At 37.6% G+C, this 22263-nt stretch overlaps 1 protein-coding gene across 3 annotated transcripts in view; it reads right to left on the bottom strand.

Moving 5' to 3' along the window:
* LOC121297615 (sorting nexin-25-like) overlaps positions 1–22263 on the bottom strand; it is a 73693-nt gene that overhangs the window by 1826 nt on the left and 49604 nt on the right. The window contains exons 9-18 of one of the 3 annotated variants that reach the window (XM_041224071.1): positions 21337–21609; positions 17411–17575; positions 16231–16362; positions 12460–12600; positions 11766–11879; positions 6075–6239; positions 5732–5849; positions 3680–3746; positions 2248–2429; positions 1257–1357 (exon numbers count right to left, since the gene is read on the bottom strand). In XM_041224071.1, the coding sequence (XP_041080005.1) occupies positions 1257–1357; positions 2248–2429; positions 3680–3746; positions 5732–5849; positions 6075–6239; positions 11766–11879; positions 12460–12600; positions 16231–16362; positions 17411–17575; positions 21337–21609 (1458 nt within the window). Of the gene's footprint in view, positions 1–1256; positions 1358–2247; positions 2430–3679; positions 3747–5731; positions 5850–6074; positions 6240–11765; positions 11880–12459; positions 12601–16230; positions 16363–17410; positions 17576–21333; positions 21610–22263 lie in introns of all 3 variants that reach the window. The other 2 variants (XM_041224062.1, XM_041224080.1) reach the window with 2 other exon arrangements.

Genomic DNA, 22263 nt, shown 5'->3' with positions numbered 1-22263 from the left:
ACCCTGACAATACAATACACAAGCTAAAATCACTCCTTGCAAAAACTGCTTTCTTTACTGTCTCTGGCTTTTTTTTTCTTTTCCTTTTCTTCATCCAAGACAAAGGGATCCTATTGTTTGCTTTGAACTTGCTAGTTCAGACTAGGAACACCTGTGTGTGACAGCTGCAAGGCGCTCCACAGAGGCACACCCATTAGCCTGTTAGAAATCTGTAGCCAGCCAACTTAGGCTAACATTCTCCAAATAATCACAAATAATCCTACAGCTTCGCTATACACAGAGCGCCCTGCTCTTCCTGCAGGTGCATGTCTAAAAAGCTGTCTCTGTCCTTGTCACACTTGCTTTGTACATTTTTATAACAAGCTGTTGAGACTATCAGAATCTGTGGGTACTGTCTGCTAGTCTGTCAGTAAAATGGATGTAGTTCAGGCTGATCTACTTGTCTGTGTTACCATCTCTAATTATGTATTTATAGCCGTGGCAGGGGATGAATGTCACTGACATGTTTGTTCAGCTTGTACTGTGTACTGAGCAACATAAACACCACTGCAGGAAGCATCCTATTACCCGAGTCTCCATTATACTGAAATATCGCCATTTGTTAGTCATCAGATTTCACCTTCAGTGGAACAATTTGGATATAACCTTAATGACAATAGATCATCTTTGCCCTCCATGTATCTAATAAGCTGTTTTTTTAACACGTCCTTGGCATTATCTTGTTACAAAGTACCTACTGATGTAGAAGATCATTTTTCTATTGAAGAGTGGCAGTGTGAAAGCCTGTGTGTAAGGGTTGATGTGAGGAATATTGGGTTGGGAGGGAGGGGGTTACATTTCTCAGGTGGGAATGTGGCTGGAGCCGTGAATTGAAGACGTGATTAAATGATTAATTAAGGCTCAAGCCACAGGTGTATAAATAGGGTGATCACATGTGTTGGTTAGAAAGGAACAGGACTGATGCTGGTGTTACAGGCGGAGGGCGGAGGGCAGAGGGCTGACATCTGTTCCGTGCTGTTTCGTCCTGCTTTGTTGCAACAGTTAAATATTGAGCGTTCAAACTTAACCTCAGGTGTTCCACAGAAAAACCAATAGCAAGCTTGTGAGAGCAAAACCATGTGACCAACCTTGTCTGCTCAAGCAGAGTTTTACCTGTTTCATATGTCCTCATATCCCTGATGGAGGTATGCATCCCCAATTGAAGATTCTAACAAAATTCTCAAAGAGCCACATACATCAGATAGGATGTCACTTACATATAGGAGATGCTTGTTGGCACTCGTTTCCTGTAACGCATTAAATATCTTGATGATCCCATGCCGGGCATTCTGCTGTCCAACAAGGCTCTGAAGAGCATCTAGAGGAAATCGACAGTTTCAGAGCTTCCGTTCACTTCTCCACATTATCAGTCAAGAAACGTTTCAATTTCGGAAGTAGGTAATATAAAGCTAACGTAGCGTAAACAATAAATAATGGCTTATGGCAAAGTGCCCTGCCCCTGTGTGTATTTTGTGTTGTATGTTGTGTGTTAATGTTGATGTATACTCATTGGTACACGGGATATAAACGGGTCTGTGTAACATGAGTGTTTAAAATGTATATTTGTATTTAGGCACGAGGATTGCACAGCACTTCACGTGCAAGTAAAATGTAATAATATGTGAGCACGGAGAATTGCACTTTATTATTCACGTGCAGTTGTACCGTGAATCCAATTGAATGACTGATTAGCAATCGAGTCTCGGTACAGCTGCATAAGAGCAACATGTTTTTACTCACTCGGGGTTGTGTGTTCGGTGAATGGAGAATGGGATTGGAGACGGAGGTTAGAATAGTAAGAATAGTTAAAATAGTTTTGTTTATCTCTTTATTTTGGCTAAAGTGCCATGTCCTGTGTTTTGTTTTACTTGCAACCTTTTATTTTCTGCTTGTTTAATTATTAAATGCTGAGCGGTACCAATCGCTCAGCTTTACCAAACTCCACCGCTCTGTTGTTAATTTCCTGGTTCCTGGTCACCCACTGCTGCCGTCTTTGTGACATGGCTCTACATTTTTTAATTACTTTCCTCCAAGGCCACAATGTCAAAGACAGTTTGGAAGCAATCAGTTCTAATTAAGCATTAAGTAATTGTTGATAGCGAGTCAAATTAACCATGGCAGCGTATGGAAATTAACAATCGAATGTCTCATTCGTTCTTCCAGAGTAACAATAGTTGGCTTTACTCGAGAATAAAAAGGAAAGAAAACCTGGGATGTTGTCCAGTAGCTTCTGTTGTGCTCTTTGCTTCGTTTCCTGACGCTGAATCTCTGTTCTGGGTCTTGAAAGGGCTGCCAGTTTTCCATTTGGCCAGAAGGCATCTCGAAAGATGTTGATGTAACAAACAAGCATCTGCTCGCTGAATATCCAGTTTACTGTGTCACGGATCTGCCTGCGAAGCAAAATGTATCTCAACAACAACTAAATCTAGTTTAGATTAAACTTTGTAAAACTAGCAAGAAGAAATAACTAGTTACATGTAGGGAAAGTTAACATTCATAGTTGTATTTTTTAATTTATTATTTTTTTTATATAAAAATGTATATTCAATCTGGAATTAACAATCAACCACAGGCTGGTTTGGTCGGGGAAGTTCATAATCCCAGGTTAACCTTGAACTGGTTTACACTGCTCACATGCTATTTATGATGGAGGTGGTCTATTTTGTTAATACTACTGAACTATGAAGAACACTAAAATGACAGTATATTACTTCTGCCACCATGTTCTGTTTTGAAGGGAATATATATTTTTTCCTCAGGAATCCAAAGATGTACCAAGCAAATTGTATTAATATTATTATTTAAAACTGCACATCTTTGATAAAGGAGGTTTAATAGGTGGCAAATAAATGCAGGCAAACAGTTTCCCACACCCCAGCATTGGGCATAACTTTAAACTCAAATAGCACAAAGCCAGACATGACAGGGTGCTTTATTTCCCCAAGTGAGAGGTGAAACCACCACGGCTGTCATTTTCAGTTGTTTTGTGATCGTCGTTTATGCCGACAGCCTGAAGGGCCAGCCTGCAGTGTGTGTGGTTTGTAATCTGAGACCAACAGCTTTGTTTTTTGTTTTTTTACATGGCTTCCTGCATATCAGCAGTTAGGCCAACTCAAGAATTTCGGGGCTACAGTGTGGTGCATCGTAACAGATTGTACTACACTAGTCTTTTTTCAGTATATTTAATATTGAAACTTCATTTTATATACATGTTGGTGCTGGTGTGCTTGTTAAGTTTGCTAATTCACAACATTAAACACAACAAAATGGGTTTGGAATGTGCAAGTTTTCTTTTTTCTTTAACATTCGTATGAATTGCATGCAAGACTAATAATTTTACCTTCTGTTTATTTACATTTTAAGGATAAGAAATGTCAGGAAAGTGATGTCCCTTCCCGAGGAACATTGATGTTGTTAAATGCTGTACAACAAAATGTACTTTTCTTCAAAGAACATTTTAAAAGACATTTTCAGAGAGGTTTTCACCTGAAGATTTTCACTTTTCATTCATAACAGAAAAGCACACTAGAGACACGTTAAGTGTTTTTGCAGTTATTTTAGAATAGCACTGATTTGTGCTACAATCAAAAGAGCTGAGGCCAGTTTAACACACAGTCTGGAACAAAAAAAGACTACTTACTTGTTAATAGTTCTCCCAAATGTAATTTGAACTAGTGCAATTAGTGTCTTCCTGACCCACTTAAACACTGTCAAAAAAAGAAGATTCAACAAAAATTGAACAAAAACAAAATGTGGTTTTAACATACGAAACACCTATATATAATGATATATATATATATATATATATATATATATATATATATATATATATATATATATATATATATATATATATATATATATATATACTTAATAACTAACCAGAACACACTGATGTTCTTTAAAAAAAAAAAAAAGGTATTTACAACATGTTGTTGCTAGTTGCACAAATCTCATGAAAAATGTACTGTTTGTCAGTGCTTCACCATCCACAGCATTCAGCAATGCCCATGTATATTCACATTCTTACTCTTATTAGAACTAGCATAGGTCTAGCTGCAATCACATAATGTGACCTACAGCACAGTTACCAGGCTGCAGAGGTTTATCTAGTGTTATATTTTAAATACTTGCATATTCTGAATTTAAAAAATCTACTGAAGATCCAAAATATTCTCAGCACATTAAAAGCTGGGAGGAGGAATTATAAAAGATAATTAAGGGTAAGAAATTTTAAAGCATTGGTTAGCACTTTAACTTTTTGCTATTGGTTGAACAGTTGCAAGTGTGACGCGTATATATGCCTGAGACGAGGGGTAAAAAATTACAAAAAAAGGGGGTTTTTTTGTTTTGTTTTTTTTGGCCACTAAAGGTATATAGAGATCAAAAACCAATGGAACAGCTGAATTTCATAACTTCAATCTCCGGATTACTCGAGAGCAAGCACAGGTCTGTTTTATCTGGGTGTAACTAACATATCTAAAATAACAACCAATACAGTATGTGTTATTTTTTTGCATTTCACTCCAAGCAATTTGTTTCCTACAAGCACCTGATAGTATCCTTGGGAGTCCTGTTGCTTACCGAGACACATGGCTTCTCATTGAGTTCACTACATATGACAATAATGGAAGGGGCTGCAGTATAAAACCCAGTTATGTGTGAAAATGAAAGTGTACATTTTATTTCTACAGAATGCATCTCACCATGAAAGTGACACCTGTTATCTTGTTAAGGTTCTGAAGCATAAAATCTGTTTACCACAGTGTCATACGACTGTCCATAGTGCACGAAGAGAATACTCTCCACTGAAATACTGCCCTTACATTTTAAAACAATCTGTGACAACTGAGGTTCTTTATCATTTACATTTAAATTACAATTACACATGAGATGTATATTGTGATGGAAGTGTACATTTACACTCCAAACCGGATTTGGAAGCTTTAGGACCCTGGGGTTAGGAGATGTGCACTCATCTTCTATACACATACAGAGGCTAACTTCACTACAACGAAAACTTACAACGATTTCAACAGCAAGAACTAATACTTTCAATGGAAATTAGCCCCATTAGAGTAATCACTTACTAGGATTGACCCAGACACAACAATCTCAGTGCTGACTGACACTGCACTTTCTCCAGTGCGAATGTGTTATTCTCTCAGTGAAAGCAAAGACCATGGTTGGCTAATTCAAAGATAACCGATTGTAGTGCGAATCATGCATGACGTATGTAATCTTTGCCATCCCACCATCTTCACATAAACTGTAACTAGGCAACGGGCATGAGGAGGCAACTGCAAACAGTGCACTGAGAAAAACATGAAACATATGAAGCAATCTGCACAGGATATTTTTTTGTACATTCTTTTCTTTTTCATGAACTATAAACCCATGGGTTTGTAGTTCATCCCAATATTTATGTTTATCCAAAACCCATATTCCAACCAATGTCAGTCTCCTCCACAGCTATTACACATAGCCACACACAGCTAGGTGAACTGCACAGTGCAGAGAAGTTCTGAGCACACTGTAAATGAAGCATGGTTCTTAACAATCAGCTGGCACCAAGTTTGCACAAGTGTCAAGAAGACAGTAAGACTGTAACATTCAACCAGGTCTTTAATTCTTTACAAGAACCTCCTAGATGTAAACTGTTGGTTGGCAACAAGGGCTTCGATGTACTTACTTCCCCGAAGTTCAAAGATTTCTCCAATCAGCATGAAACAGGGTTCAGCAAGCATGTCTTTCTTCCCATCAAGCTCATCTACATAGTCGGAAAAGTCAATGTCATCTTCAGTCTCCTCCTGAGACAATGAGAAAATATCCATGGAAAAAAAAAAAGACAGAAATGAACTGCTTAAACAAGCTGGCTACTGAACACCACCAGGAGGAGTGTAATCAAATAAAAACAGAGACATCATACCTGATACTGAAAACATCAAACACATAAATCAGACAAAGTCATGTAAACGTGACTCTCTCATGCTTGCTAGCAATCTTTCTTAAGAAACCAACCAAAATGCACAAACCTCTTGGTGAGAGAAGAAATCTCCCGGCAGCCTCTCCAGGAAGGACGACAGTGAAAAGGAGGACTTCTTTCCCTGGATGTCAATGACCTTTAGGTGCTCGGGCGAAGGGCTGAGAAAAGCATACAGAGCCTCACTCTGACACAGCCGCTCATCAGAAAGCATTTTCTGAACAACAGAAGACACAATATTCAGTGTTTATTATTGAGGGGAAAAACAAATACCATAAGGCAGCACATTTATATTATATATATATATATTATATATATATATATATATATATTTTCCATAGCTATATATATATATATATATATATATATATATATATATATATATATATATATATATATATATATATATATATAGCTCTGGAAAAAATTAAGAGACCACTGCAAAATTATCAGTTTCTCTGGTTTTACTATTTATAGGTATGTGTTTGGGTAAAATGAACATTTTTGTTTTATTCTATAAACTACTGACAACATTTCTCCCAAATTCCAAATAAAAATATTGTCATTTAGAGCATTTATTTGACAACTGGTCAAAATAACAAAAAAGATGCAGTGTTGTCAGACCTTGCATAATGCAAAGAAAATAAGTTCATATTCATTTTTAAACAACACAATACTAATGTTTTAACTTAGGAAGAGTTCAGAAATCAATATTTGGTGGAATAACCCTAATTTTCAAGCACAGCTTTCATGCATCTTGGCATGCTCTCCACCAGTCTTTCACATTGATGTTGGGTGACTTTATGCCACTCCTGGCGCAAAAATTCAAGCAGCTCGGCTTTGTTTGATGACTTGTGACCATCCATCTTCCTCTTGATCACATTCCAGAGGTTTTCAATGGGGTTTAGGTCTGGAGATTGGGCTGGCCATGACAGGGTCTTGATCTGGTGGTCCTCCATCCACACCTTGATTGACCTGGCTGTGTGGCATGGAGCATTGTCCTTCTGGAAAAAACAATCCTCAGAGTTGGGGAACATTGTCAGAGCAGAAGGAAGCAAGTTTTCTTCCAGGACAACCTTGTACTTGGCTTGATTCATGCGTCCTTCACAAAGACAAATCTGCCCGATTCCAGCCTTGCTGAAGCACCCCCAGATCATCACCGATCCTCCACCACATTTCACAGTGGGTGCAAGACACTGTGGCTTATAGGCCTCTCCAGGTCTCCGTCTAACCATTAGACGACCAGGTGTTGGGCAAAGCTGAAAATTGGACTCATCAGAGAAGATGACCTTACTCCAGTCCTCTACGGTCCAATCCTTATGGTCTTTTGCAAACCTCAGCCTGGCTCTTCTTTGCTTCTCATTGATGAAGGGCTTTTTTCTAGCTTTGCACAACTTCAGCCCAAACTCTCCTCGCCGTGCACTTCACCCCAGCTGCCGTTTGCCATTCTTTTTGTAGGTCACTTGATGTCATCCTACGGTTGCCGAGTAACATTCGAATGAGTTGGTGGTTATCCCGGTCAGTGGAGAGTCGTTTTCGTTTTCAATTTTTTCCAGAGCTACACACACACACACACACACACACACACACACACACACACACACACACACACACACACACACACACACACACACCTCCGAAAGTAGTGAGGTCTAACCTGTTATTTTTGCTTTACAGTCAAACAATTTGTATTTGTGATCATGAGATTAATATGAATAATAAGTACAATGATATATGTTTTATTTTTGGGTAATTCAATGCATACATTTGAACATACTTTGTATTCAACCCACTTATTTCAAGTGAGCATAAGTATTGGGGCACATTCATTTTAAGTAACTTTCAGGATGTAAAAGTCAGTATTTGGTCGCTTAACCCTTTGAGGCAATAACTGCATGAAGTCTGCGACCCATTGAGCTCACCAAACTCTTTGTGCAATCATTTGAGATGCTTTGCGAAAGCCTTTACAGCAGCTATTTTGGGTTCTTGTCTATTCTTGGGGTGTTCTGACTTCATTTTTTTCGTCAGCATGTAAAATACATGCTCAATTGGATTCAAATCTGGAGAGTGACTTGGCCAGTCTAAGATTTTCCACTTTTTCCTCCTAATGAACTCCTCGGTTGCATTGGCCGTATGTTTTGGGTCACTGTCATGCTGCATGGTGAATTGCTGCCCAATAAGTATGGAAGCATTTTCTTCTACAAAGTAGACAAAATGTTTCTGTAAACTTAAGAATTCATTCTGCTGCTGCCATCATTAATTAAAAGACGAGAGAGCCAGTTCCAGAGGCCATAACATTACCTCCACCATGCTTCAAGATAAGGTGGCTCTCAAAAGTATTCACCCCCCTTGGACTTTTCCACATTTTATAGTGTTTCAACATGGAATCAAAATTGATTTAATTAGGGGTTTTCGCCACTGATCAACAGAAAAAAAAGTCCATAATGTCAAAGTAAAAAATAAAATCTACAAATTGTTCTAAATTAATGTGACCAGGATGGCTTTGCAGGGGTGATGTCAGATCCGGAAGAACACAGACTCCAAAATAAGGACAAAACAGACGTGGACAAACAGAAAACAAGTACCGTGCTGGAGCTTCCAGCACGAAATAGCAATTGTTATTTAGATATCTACGTCTCTCTCCCCCATTCTCCACTCACGAACACACAACCCTGAGTGAGTGAAAACATGCTGGTTTTATGCAGCTGTACTGAGACTCGATTGCTAATCAATCATTCAGCTGGAGTCTCGGTACAACTGCACGTGAAGTAATAAAAGTGCAATTCCCCGTGCTCACATACTATTGCATTTTACCTGTACGTGAAGTGCTGTGTAATCCTCGTACCTAAATACAAACATACATTTTAAACACTTGTGCTCTTAATCCAAATTTATATCCTGTGTATTTTATATATAAACACCAACATTAACACACTACATACAACATAAAACACTCTGCCACAATTAATTACAAATATAAAACGGAAAATAACTGATTGCATAAGTATTCACCCCCTTTGCTATGACACATCTAAATAAGTTCTGGTGCAACCAATTGCCTTTAGAAGTCACATAATTAGTTGAATGGAGTCCACCTGTATGCAATTAAGGTGTTTCACATGATTTCAGGTTAAATACACCTGTCTATGGAAGGTCCCAAAGTTGGTTAGTACATTTCCTAACAAAAACTACATCATGAAGACGAAGGAACATTCAAAGCAAATCCGGAATAAGGTTCTTCAAAAGCACCAATCGGGTAGGACAAAAGAACATTTCCAAGGAATTGACTATCCCCCGGAGCCTATTATTAAGAAATGGAGAGAATATGGCACAGCTGTGAATCTGTCTAGAACAGGCCGTCCTCAAAAACGGAGTATCCGGGCGAGAAGGGCACTAGTCAGGGAGGCCACCAAGAGGCCTATGGCAACTCTAAAGGAGTTACAGTCTTCCATGGCTGAGCTGGGAGACACTGTGCATACGGCAACAATAGCCCGGGTGCTACACAAAACTGGCCTTTATGGGAGAGTGTCCAAAAGAAAGCCATTGCTGAAAAAAATTCACATCAAATCTCGGCTAGAAAGCATGTGGGAGACTCCCAGACCAAGTGGCCGTAGATGCTATGGTCTGATGTGATCAAAATAGAGCTTTTTGACCTCAACGCTAAGCGCTATGTTTCGCGCAAGCCTAACACTGCACATCATCCTGAGAACACCATCCCTACCATGAAGCATGGTGGTGGCAGCATCATGCTATGGGGATGCTTCTCTGCGTCAGGACCTGGAAATCTTGATGCAGCAAATTATAGAGAAATCCTGGAGGAAAACCTGCTGAAGTCTGCAAGAGGTCTGGGACTTGGGATAAGATTAATCTTCTAGCAGGACAATGACCCCAAACATAAAGCCAAAGCCACAGTGGAGTGGCTTAAAAACAAAAAGGTCAATGTCCTGGAGTAGCCCAGTCAAAGCCCAGACCTCAATCCAATTGAGAATATGTGGAAAGAGTTGAAAATTGCTCTTCACCAAAGGTCCCCATCCAACTTGACGGAGCTTGAGCAATTTTGCAAAGAAGAATGGGCAAAAATTGCAGTGTCAAGATGTGCAAACTGGTAGAGACTTATCCAAATAGACTCATGGCTGTAATTGCTGCCAAAGGTGCCTCTACCAAATATTGACTCAAGGGGGTGAATACTTATGCAATCAATTATTTTCTCTTTTGTATTTGTATTTAATTTAGAACAATTTGTAGATTTTATTTTTCACTTTGACATTATCGACTTTTTTTGCGTTGATCAGTAGCAAAAGTTCCTAATTAAATCCATTTTGATTCCATGTTGTAACACAATAAAATGTGGAAAAGTCCAAGGGGGGGTGAATACTTTTGAGAGCCACTGTGTGTGTGTGTGTGTGTGTGTGTGTGTATATATATATATATATATATGTATGTATATATATATATATATATGTGTGTGTGTGTGTGTGTACTCCACTTATCACATACTCCAAGGGACAATGGAAATCAGTAGTTTATAAACAAAGTATGTAGAAACACAATTAAAAATGCTGTATGTAACTGTGAACATATGTACCTTAAATATAAACAATACAAGAAAGCTTAACTGCCAAAGAAAAGGAGTTTATTACTGTATTTGTAGAAAACGCACTCCTGTGGGCCATACAATGTGATAAATAGTACCACTTTACATATTTATATTTCCACTAAATGTAATTAAAATGGTATACGTTACATGTTTAAACTGCACAATGGCTATGCCAACAAAAACAGAAGAATAAAAGTAAACAGCAACTGTTTTTCCTGCCTGACGTCACAAATGCTGCCATGACTGTCATTTACTGTCCCGGATGTACTTTATTTGCACAAAATATCTACCTGATGAACAGGGAAACTGTACCTAAAAAACACTTTTCTTTGGTCAACAGGTTATTCATTGAAATATCATTAAAACCAACTGTATAATAAGTCCATCATTCAAAAATGTTCTTGATTTATAGCAAAGAAAAACACATTTTTAAACCCAGTCTTTAGTAGTTTTTTCTTTATTAGGATGCTGAGACTGCTTAACAACTACTAAGTAACATTTTAAAGGGAGGTAGAGGTCTGGAAAAGAAAAAGAAAAAAGATCAAGTCCGACAAGTCCTCCCTGTTGCTAGCCAGCTTCAGTCGCAATGGACTTGCCTGGGAATCTGACTGGCAAATCAGTTCTACCCTGCCAAGCCTACACCCTATCATCTGCACTTAATAATTTTTTTTTTTTTAAATGAAAAAGCAACTGTGCTGTGCGTCCCAGACACCAAGACTCCCTTACAAGATTGCGGGTTGGCATGAAATGGATTTGAACCCTGACTAGCATGTAACAAGACAAACAAGGCCGGTTCGCTAATATAATAACCTGAACTTAGCCAAACTGAATCCTGCCCTTTTCAAATGTACCAATATACTTTAAAATACAAGTTTCTTGATCTCATCAGTAGCAGCAACTAAATATTAGTAAATCCAAAACAAGATGAATTCACTGCATTTTTAAAAAATTTTTTTTTTTTTTTACAAAAAATGAAACCAGGTTCCGTGTTTTTTATAGCAAGTATCCCTGGTGTTTACTTCCAGGTGTGAATGGTTACATTAAATGATACAAGTTTGTTTTTTAAGTGTATAATATGCACATTCATCACTGCAAGGTCAGAAAATTGTTTTAATACAATCTATGATTTAGTAACCCAGATCTCACCTGCAGGAATGTGTTCAGTTGGTTTTTGGATTTGTCCAGGAATTTTTGGTCAACAGATTTAAATGGCAGCTTACTGAGGGAGGGTAACTGTACTTTTTTCAAGGACGGGAAACACTGTACAGAAAGGGGGAAGGGGACAAAATCAGTTTAAAAAAACAACAACAACAACATTTCCTCTTGAAGCTGAAGCAGCACTGATGTTTAAGGAAGCTGTGCTGGGCACACTCACTGTGAAATTGGTTTAGCCATAGAACGCTTAGGATCAAGCAAATAAAACAGTATACAGTACATTGCAACAATGTACTTTGAAAAGAATACAGAGTCTGGAATCAAGCAATGCAGCAGACATTTGGACACCATCTAATGGGGGTTGTTACATGGAACTGGCATAAAAAATCTAGTTATATAAAAAGGTAAGAGAGAGCTGCTTTTCCTTCTGACTTCAGAAACATGGCTATGGAGGGTGAATTACGTAAGAACCATTTCCTTGAGCGTACATAATCTAAAAATCTGGACAGCAATGTCATGACTGACTCTGTCTCTATGATAACACAGCAGCGCTCAGTTAGCAGCATTGTTAAAGTAATTACTATACCTCAGTGATCCTGCACTGCTAGTTAAAATAATGGGAAGACAATGTTAACACAGGTACGTGGATGTTGTGCATTGCAGGGAAGCAAGAGAAATCTGATACCTCAGTGAGCTTTCTGTGCAGAGTCTGGAACTCGATTAACCTTCTGGAAACGGTCCAGCTATTGTTTTTAGACTCGTCGCTCTCAAGTAAATGCACACAGATAGAGTAGCAGGGCATTTGCTCACCATTTTCTTCAGCAACCTGTTACAGAAAGAAATAATTTAACAACTAAAACCAAAAAAAAAAAAAATAAATAAAAAATAAAAAATTATCTTTTAATGCTGACCTCTGCTTTTGAAATTCAATCATTGTGATTTACTTTTTCAAGTAAATAAACTGTTCTTCTTAATTGAATTACCTTGAGTCATCACGTCTTTCAAGTAAATTGAATTAATCTCACATAAATAAAAACATGGCAAGGGAATGGGTTTCAGCAGTGACAATACTCCAATGAATTTAGACACCAAGTGATACAACACTGATTTATTTCCATGTTCTATTTTGGTACCCAATCATATTTTCATGGAGACATTCTGTATACATGTGATTATAATTAAGACTGTACTGAACATGTAGAAAAGAGATCAGAAACATGGACTCACAAAAACATTGCGATGTATAAAATATACTATTTATTTTAATGAGTTTACTGATTTTGCGGTTATAATGTAACCTAGGCCCTCTTATGAGGGTTATATTGCTACCAGAAAATGGATATGGTGAAAAAAATACATTTAAAGTTTTTCTCTTTGTTTTTTTCATGATTTTATCCATAGATTTTGTTGCTAATGAATACAAACGTTTTCCTTTATATTCCATGAGTAATGTGGTTTGCTCAAAATTCCATCTGTGATCCTAGCGGAGGACCGTGTTGCTTTGTGGGGATTTCCAATAGCCTAAATAATACCTCAATACTAAAAACAAATCTTCTATTTACATGGAGCTGTTCTTCAGTTCCGTTACTTGTACAAAAAAGCAAACATGAACTCTGAATATCCTGAAATAAAAAAAAAAAAAAAAAAAAAAATAGAAGTATGGATACATTTTTTTTTTTGTGCAGGTTTGTGTATTTGTGTAAGCTTCGGCATTTAAGTTATCATTAGGTATTCATATTTATTAGCGAATGTATCTCGTAGCCTTCATGCGTTAATGTTGATTGTGCTGTTTGTTACATTACTTGTTTATTTGAACCCTCCTGTTGTCAGAGAAAAGAGCACAGTGTCCGTGTTGTTGTTATGATGTGCTGAAATGCAGTTGATCAAAAGAAGTCAGTCTGCATCCAGTTGTTTGATTTCTGCAACGTATCATTCAAATCAGACTAGTTGCTATTGCTGTTGTGGTTACTATAATGCCACTGCCACCAAGCAGTAGATCTCAGGTTATATATATATTTTTACCTTTATTTGCTATAATAAATTTAAAAATCGATAGATTGAACGTGTCAAGGACAGCGAGGAATCAGACTTTAGTAATGTTTAGGTAACATTCCGAGGGTGTGTACTACAACGGAAAAAAAGGTAAATTGCATTAATGAATACCGTATGTATGTTATTTTACGGTGGCTTGATCTGGAACAGTGATTTACCAGAGATAAGGGACCTCATATTGACCAATCAGGTTAAAGGAAATCTCCGATCCATTTTCTAATATCAGGTAACAGAAACTGGTTATCCTGTTATACAGCTAATAAAAATGTAGAATACATAAAAGTTTTTCAGAATACTTATTTTATAAAGGTAAGCGAATCACCCACACCAGCTATATCCACTTCTCTGGAAACAGACTGCCAGGTGTTCTCCCTCATTGCTGTGTTTTTATAATTTTTGTGTCCTTTATTGTACAGCTCTGGGTATTTTGATACTGCAGGAATGAACTTTTCTTCCGCTATTGTTTGCTGAAGGCACGCAAGGTCATTTCCCTAGCAGGCACACGACAAAATCGCAAAAACAGTCCTATTTTCTCATTGCGTCAGTGTCACTGGAGGCTATATATTCTGCTGAAAAAGAGAGCTATTCATATGGTACACCCCCTCCAGTTCGAGAAAGGTTCAAAATGTTGACGATGCAACAACTGTTGCAGTCAATCAGGCCAGGGGACTGGTTCACCACACTGGACCTCAAAGACACCTATTTCCACATCCCTGATTGAGTCTTGCAATTTGGCCTCTCTCCCTGTACCTTTTCAAAGTGTACGGAAGCTATCCTGGTCCCACTGAGACTCAAAGGCATCAGAGTACTGAATTACTTGGACGACTGGCTCTGTGCCCAGTCTCAGGAAGACGCTCATACGGAAACTGTCACTGGCCCTCTTCAGCTGGCCACCTGAACACCCACTCCCCTCCACAATGACCAACACACTCTAATAAATTACATTGCTGTCAACTTGCTGAGCACACCAATTTTTTTTTTATTAATACTATAGCAAAACCAGGACAATTTAACAATGTTACCGATGGCGACAAAAAATATGAATGAAAGCTTGGACAATCCCAGTTTTCCCAGGATGTATGATAACTGTAATTTAAGAGTAGGTCTAATTTTTATAGAAAAAAAAAATATCAACAACTGGTGATATTAATTGATATTTATACTGAAGTCGAGATATTAACTGAATATTACTTAATGTACTGATTTATGCTATATTGATATTAACCTTCTTTTCTACTGCATTTATTTTCTAACGTTTGATAAAACTCATATAATGGCATTGAGTGGTTTACTGCTCAATTGTTAATTCAATGAAACCATTACACATATTCATGAACTGTATCCTTAGAAATTAGTGAATCCCAAACCATTCAAACATCTGAACACTTCTAGTCAAAACATCTGTCACTGAATTGCATTCATTTTCTTTTAGTATTTCTTTTGAGCATTTAATAGTGATGGATGATCTCTAATGCATTGAAAAAAATAATGTAAAACGAAACAGAAACGGTGCATATAATCCAATGCAAAATAGCATTGCATACCGTAGTTGACAGAAGAAAGACATTCTATTGAGTAACGTACATTTATCTTTTAGCTTATAATTTGAAGTTGCCAGATCTAGATTTCGTCACAGAATTATAGTAACAAAAAACCTGCTAAACATACATCTTAAAACACTGCAGCGCTTACATAGCATTCTTTTGGAACTGACTGCTTCTAAAACACATGAGAATAAATAAGACTTGGTAAGCAAAACAACAGTATTTTTATATAGAGCCTTTCATAGCGGACCACCATCACAAAGCACTTTACAAGACCCGAGACTAGGGTGTGTGAACTATGCATCAGCTGCAGACTCACTTACAACAACGTCTCACCCGAAAGACGGAGCACAAGGAGGTTAAGTGACTTGCTCAGGGTCACACAATGAGTCAGTGGCTGAGCTGGGATTTCAACCAGGGACCTCTTGGTTACCAGCCCATTTCTTTAACCACTGGATCACACAGCCTCATATATACACTGATATTTACACTGAACACATCATTAGATGTTTTCAGACACTTAAGTGCTTTATTTTTTTAATTAGAGACCTTAAATTACCCCTGATTTTCTCTCCAATTATGACATCTATGCTAACAACCCAGCGTGGATGCAGCTGAGTTACGGGTGGCATGGCATTTCCTGACTTCAAGCTGCACCACTGAAATTATTTTAAAAGTCTTTTTTTTTTTTGTAATGAATTTCTTTGTGGCTCAAGAGTACACCATAACAATTTTTAATTAAGTTTTTTGTCATGAATATCATCCATATGATACAATTATGTAGATCATTTTTGTCAGCCCTTAATTAAGAACCATTCTCATTTCCAGTTGAAAGAATGGAGCCACATTCCCTGAATTACCTCGTTGCTATTGATAATGGCTCGCCACGTGCCCAGGTTCTCGCACCACCAGTCAGTGCGTGAAATGTGCAGCTGAAGGTCACTGTGCTCCTTCTCCATATTGCTGATCTCCTCCCTCAACTTAGAGGCAATCTATTGGGGGAATCGGAGGTTTACAGGTTACAAATGTAAAGCAGTCATTTACTTACATTTTCTCAAGGTCACATCTCAGGACCTGTGGAAGGACTGAGGCCCTGCACATGTAAATAGTGTTTTTTTATTTTATTTTGTTTAGTTTTATAAAGAAAGTTTATTAAAAATGTAAGTTTGTACTAGATATGGCTGGTCTATGCGTCGGAATCCCCTTGATAATTGGGACAAGTGTGGAATGTGGCCAGGTGTTACAGTATCTGTCAATTAACCCTGGCCACACGGTTTAAAAGTGAGCTTGAAAAGCCACTTCTCTTATCTACAGCACAAGATGAAGGGCTGTGATTCTGTGAAAATCCCTCACCACTGTACACTCGGGGTTAGTGAACCAACTATTTGACCACTGTGCACTTAACTGGCGTTATGAGCACAACTGAGGATCACTGCGTGTATACTGGGATCCTTGGTATTGAAGAATAGGAATTAGTTTAGGGGATTTTAATTCCACCCCAGTATATTTAAGTGTGTTGTCAGGAAGAAGGTTTTGCATTTTTGTGTGTATTTTTTTCATTACACTGTGTGTGTTCTCCTGCACTATCATTGCTGGTAACCTAGTAGCTGCCACCTACCACTACTACAAAACATTGTAAATAAAACCTGGTCTGTCAGTGGATACTCACAACTCACTTTTATGGAACCCAATACGACCATGAGACCTGTGAGTTTGGGGTCACACAAAATGATTGACTAACATTTCAACTGCAAGATCTGTATCCTAAAATGGTGGTTTCACCACATTTAGTACTATTTGATGAGCGATTAAAGAGCAACGTATTCTTCTTTCAAAACCCATGATTCTACATCCCACACTTCTTTACATCAAATAATCTATCAATTAGGAGGGCATTTTCAGTATATTTTCTTGCAAATTGAGACTTTCATTCTGTAACAGTTTGATCTATTCAATTAGCGTGAGGTATGTAAGAGACACACAGGTGTGGCAATGGAACAGCAATAATAGCCAATATACTGTTTGGTGAAATAAAGGTACCTTTCTGTCAGGTTTTGGCGCATTGAGAATGGAGCCTAGAGCTTGTCTTTTATACTCCAGCTTCTCGTGTAGCAGGCGAAGCTTGTTGACAGCGTAGCTGGCCTGCTCATTAATCCCGCTGCTACCTTCGTCTAGCACATCCTCACCGCTTTCACTAGCATGGCTCTGGAGCAACACATGAAAACAAAGTTTAACATTAACAAAGCAACCTCATCTCTATCTCTGAGAGGACACACTTTTAGTATTAACAGATTGCTAGTGCTTGTCAGAAACAGGGGTGACAGTTAAGCACCCTCATCTTTTTATGATTTGCTTTTAAGCTAATGCCATGTCATTAATTACGCATAACTAAGGATACCATTTTGTCATGGTAATGGCTAAAAATATACATTTTCACAAAATGGTCAGGGCTTTGAACTCAGATATATATTTATGAATCTAATATATTCTAATATTTAAATATTTGTGCTAAATAAACATCTAACAGCTGCCTTTTAAAATATATGCTCTGGATGTACATTGAGAATTTTGCAACAATATTCATTTCGTTAATGTATATTTAAACATAGCTGTGGTTTTAGCACTACAATATGTACATTAAAAGTTAACTTTTTATGTTGATGACTTTCATCCCTGAGCACATTGTTATTAGTGGATCGTTCTGCATCTACACTGTTACAGGCACAGTTAACACCTGCAGAGAGCAGCTTCTGCAAGAGCTGTAGATCCAGGTTTCATGCTTCTCCAAAACTGTAAACCATAGGTTTTGCATTATCAAGAGTATGCAGAGGTAATTGTTTGGGGTATTGCTCTGCTAGTTCCTTAGAACTTAATTTGACTACTTTTTGAACTTGTGTAACTTCACCATTTGATATTGGCTAACCACTTAAAATTTTGCACTAGGAGTTCCATGAAAGCTGTGACCACCGTGATATAATCATATTCTTACTCATAACAAATGAATTAATACATTTTGTTTCCTAGTTCCTTCAAACAAGAGCTATATAATGTATAAAAAGTTGTTTCTGTTTTTCATAACTAAAGTAAAAACATCTTCAAATAATGAACAACCAACACCAGTCTGAAACTCATAAAGCCAACTCCTTCACCTCCTGGCAAACTGCCTGCTTTTTTGTTGATGCTTGTCTGAAGGTCACGTTTCTGAATTAAAAGATGCAGGTTGATTCTACTGTAGTGTATGTATTTACTCACAAATGAAGACTAGTACTGCACGTTTACTGTAAGAGTGCTCATCCCACCTTTAAGTAATATGTACTGCAGTTTAAAAGTAAGTCTTGGGAACTCACATACATGCAAGCCACTCAAGTTCATCTTGAGCTCAAGCGGTTGGATGCCTTGGGGAAACATGGGTCACACTTTATACAGAGGTTAGATTAGAGGAATCTAATCAAGTGAACAGCTGTTCCGGATCATGCTTTCATCAGTGTAATAACTCTGAAGGCTCTAGAACACAGATGATGACATTAGCTGCAACATTTGTCAATTAGACTTAGTTTAACATCATGTTATGCTGTGGCCTTTCCACTTGGTTGGTTCCATCTGCTTTAAGATATGCAGAAGTATAAAAAAGGATATTTGTGGCTATATGTCCCTAAAGTAGCACAACATCGCTATCAGGTGGAGCTTGCATTTACATACTTATCTGGACTGGTACCATTATAGAGCAGGACAGTGACCCGAGACGGTGTATGCAGATCTAAACTAATGGGAAAGTACAGTGTGGGCCTTATGAATACCTATCTGTATCTATGCAGGGAGTTAGTAACTATTAGGGGGTAAGAGTTAGTGTTGGGACAAATATCCAAATTTTTTGACGTGTATCCGGATACAAAAATCAGATGTTCATATTCGCTAGAAATTACAAAAATACCATGCATTTATTTACTGCCTCATCAGAAGTTGCTAGACAGTTTGAAAAATGACAAATGAAAAATTGCATCCTACTGCATACCACCAACTGAGACAGTTGAGGTTTAAAAATAACAGATAGATTTTTTTTATTTTGTTTTCTCACTATTTATTATTTAAGATGTGTAAAGTAAATTACTAACAATTAATTGGGTCGTTTTATATGCATTCTGAGACCAAAAAAGGTCAAAAGGTCAAATTTCAAGGTAATGCATTTTAACAAGACCAATATCTACATATTTGCTCATAACCAATTTTTTTTTGGTCTGAAAAAAATGTACATTGAATTTTGTTTTGTGAACTTTAGCAAAGACATACCTCATTGTTTTTTGCATAAAACTCTTTAATATAATAATTTTAACTTTAATTTAATATAATTATTCTATAAATACTTTTAGCCACCTGATGCATACAGAAAAAAACTAATATGGTGACCTTTCAATTTTATAGCTTTAAAACATTTTTTGACATCTATTCTTTGCAACAAAACAAAAAAATGCATGCCTTCCGGCAAAATACTAAGATATAATAGATTATATGCATTAAAAAGTAAGGGTCAGTCAGCACACGGATTTCCTACAAGAAATCAGTTTTTAGGAATTCATAAATGTTCTCTATATATGTGTGCCTCATAGTTACTCTATTTCAGAAGCAGTGTTAACTCATTTAGTCCATCATTTTTGACCACTTCTTACACTTGCAAGCATTTCGTGTTGACATCGTAGCAGGATTTCTGAGAACTGCTTGCTGCAGAGTGGTGTCTTCTTTTGCATATACGGGATATGATCGCTTGTTGTGATCAATTCAACTTCCTCTGCTGGTACATGTGTGATCAAGTGCATTATTCTAAACGGAATGAGGTTTAAAGAACATTTGGAAGCAAACTTTTCTTTCACTGTCGGTGATGGCATCTTCTTCATGCGTGCTGTCAGAACTGCTGTAAATAATACAAAACACGATGCAAAGCGTATGCAAATTAGCAAAATGGTAATAATTTGTTACGCACAGGTGACCTTTTCTTAGCCCTACCTTAAATTAACATAATATTCATCTCAGAAGTCATTTACGCACCAGCATCTGTGTTTCTGTCGTGTTGAACTGTAACTCCCCTTTTAAAATGACCCTGAGCACTGTTTAATGTTTCTGGTTTCTGAATTAAACAGAGAAACTGTTAATTGTGAAATTAATTTGTAAAGGAGAGGCGAAAAGTCAGAAGGAAACACCAAAAGCTAGAAGCCTTAGTCTGCGTGCGTGCGTGTGTGTTTGTGTGGGTGTGCGTACGTCGACGCGTAAGAGAGGGAGGAAGTCTCGGAGAAAATTAGTGGTTGTGTGTTTTTATTTGTTTATTTAAAAAAACAAAAACAAACTTAAGTCTATTCATTTTCCTGAAAAACACTGTACAACTCTAGTTTTTTTTTTTTTTTTTTTTTTTAACTTCAGATTCCGGTGGGCAGCCTTGCACCTATCTGCGGATGCCCATGGACGTGCCTATGGTCACTGTTTACTGTGGATTAACAGCAATGGCAAGGAATGAAAAATAACTAAAATGAGGTCTCAACTTTATGTACTATTTATTTCAGGTATAAACAAAACAATGATTTAACTTGAACTGCTATATGGCATCCTTTGTTTTGTAGTTCACTCACTGGGGTAAAGGAAGGCCTACAAAACGTATTCTTTACTCCTGGGATATTTTTCTACTTTCACTTGTTACACAGCGTAATGTCTTGCTGTAGAATAAAGGCACACACTCAGAGCCCACCCCACCTGCTCCTGCTTTTTTTATAATTTAAATTATGAGAGAATATCCGAACATGAAAATCCTGTGTTCGTCCAAGCACTACTTGTCTGGAAAGCTGGCAATAATAACAACAAAAAACAAACAAACACATTAAGCAGATCTCCTGACCACAGCTAGGGGACCATCACATCTTTTACTATACAGCTTTGGTATCTGGCCTTTCTAGATGCCCCTCGGGTCGGCGCAGTCTTACCACCTCATCTTTGTCCTCGGAGCTGGACTGCGAGTTACTTCGCTGCTCCTCCTTCTTGATGAGTCTCTCGTACGTGTCGCTCACCAGGAAGGATGGGTAATAACGGTCCTTCATTGTGTCGTAAACGTCACTCTGGATCTTGTTGAAAATGTCAGTTCCTTTGTTACCCACAAGTGTCTGCTGGATTTCTTTGTAAAGTGCCTTCTCCACGGGAATTTCTCTGCTTTCCACAAAGAAGTTTTGGTAGATTTCACCAACTAGTTGAGGTATTTCATTCTGTGGAACAAAAATGTAGTTCACTGCAGGATAGTTAAAATGGAAAGTGCAGATACAGTTGAAAAACAAACATTCAGACTGGGCTGAATTCTCAAAGCTTTTTACAACAAATGTCTGCAGGCATAAATAACTATTGCAATTCTAAACAAAATGACTTACACTAAACTACCAAATCAAATGAACTTTTGCATTAAATTATTTTTTGAATGTAGCCCTATGTGTGCCAGCAGGGAAGGTGTTCAAAAACACCTCCTATATGCAGATGCTATAGCTGTACTTTTGTGTGACATGTCAAGGTAACATCTAACCAGCACACAGGCATTGACAGATCTGATTGGAACAGTGTCAAAAGCAGAGAAAATAGTATCCAATACTGGCTTACTATATTTACTAACAACAGTCTTAGACATGGGTAAAGTGAATTACATATTTTCTGTATTCTTGTAAGACACAGCATGCGCAGTCCTAACCACCTTGTCTCGGCACAATTTGCATTCCCAGAGTAGATGTTAATTGCCAAATGCTCCAAAGAAGAGCTATCTTTAACCCACACAATTTTACACCTTTCATATAATTATGGAGATGTAGTTGCCATATACTGGGTCTGATTCTCAGAGTTAATGTTCATTAAGTTCCCACTGGCCTTGTCAAACC

Source organism: Polyodon spathula, chromosome 2 (assembly GCF_017654505.1).
Source record: "Polyodon spathula isolate WHYD16114869_AA chromosome 2, ASM1765450v1, whole genome shotgun sequence".
Lineage (NCBI taxonomy): Eukaryota > Metazoa > Chordata > Actinopteri > Acipenseriformes > Polyodontidae > Polyodon > Polyodon spathula.
The sequence above is the reverse complement of the archived record's forward strand: the minus strand, read 5'-3'. Positions and strand labels throughout refer to the sequence as shown.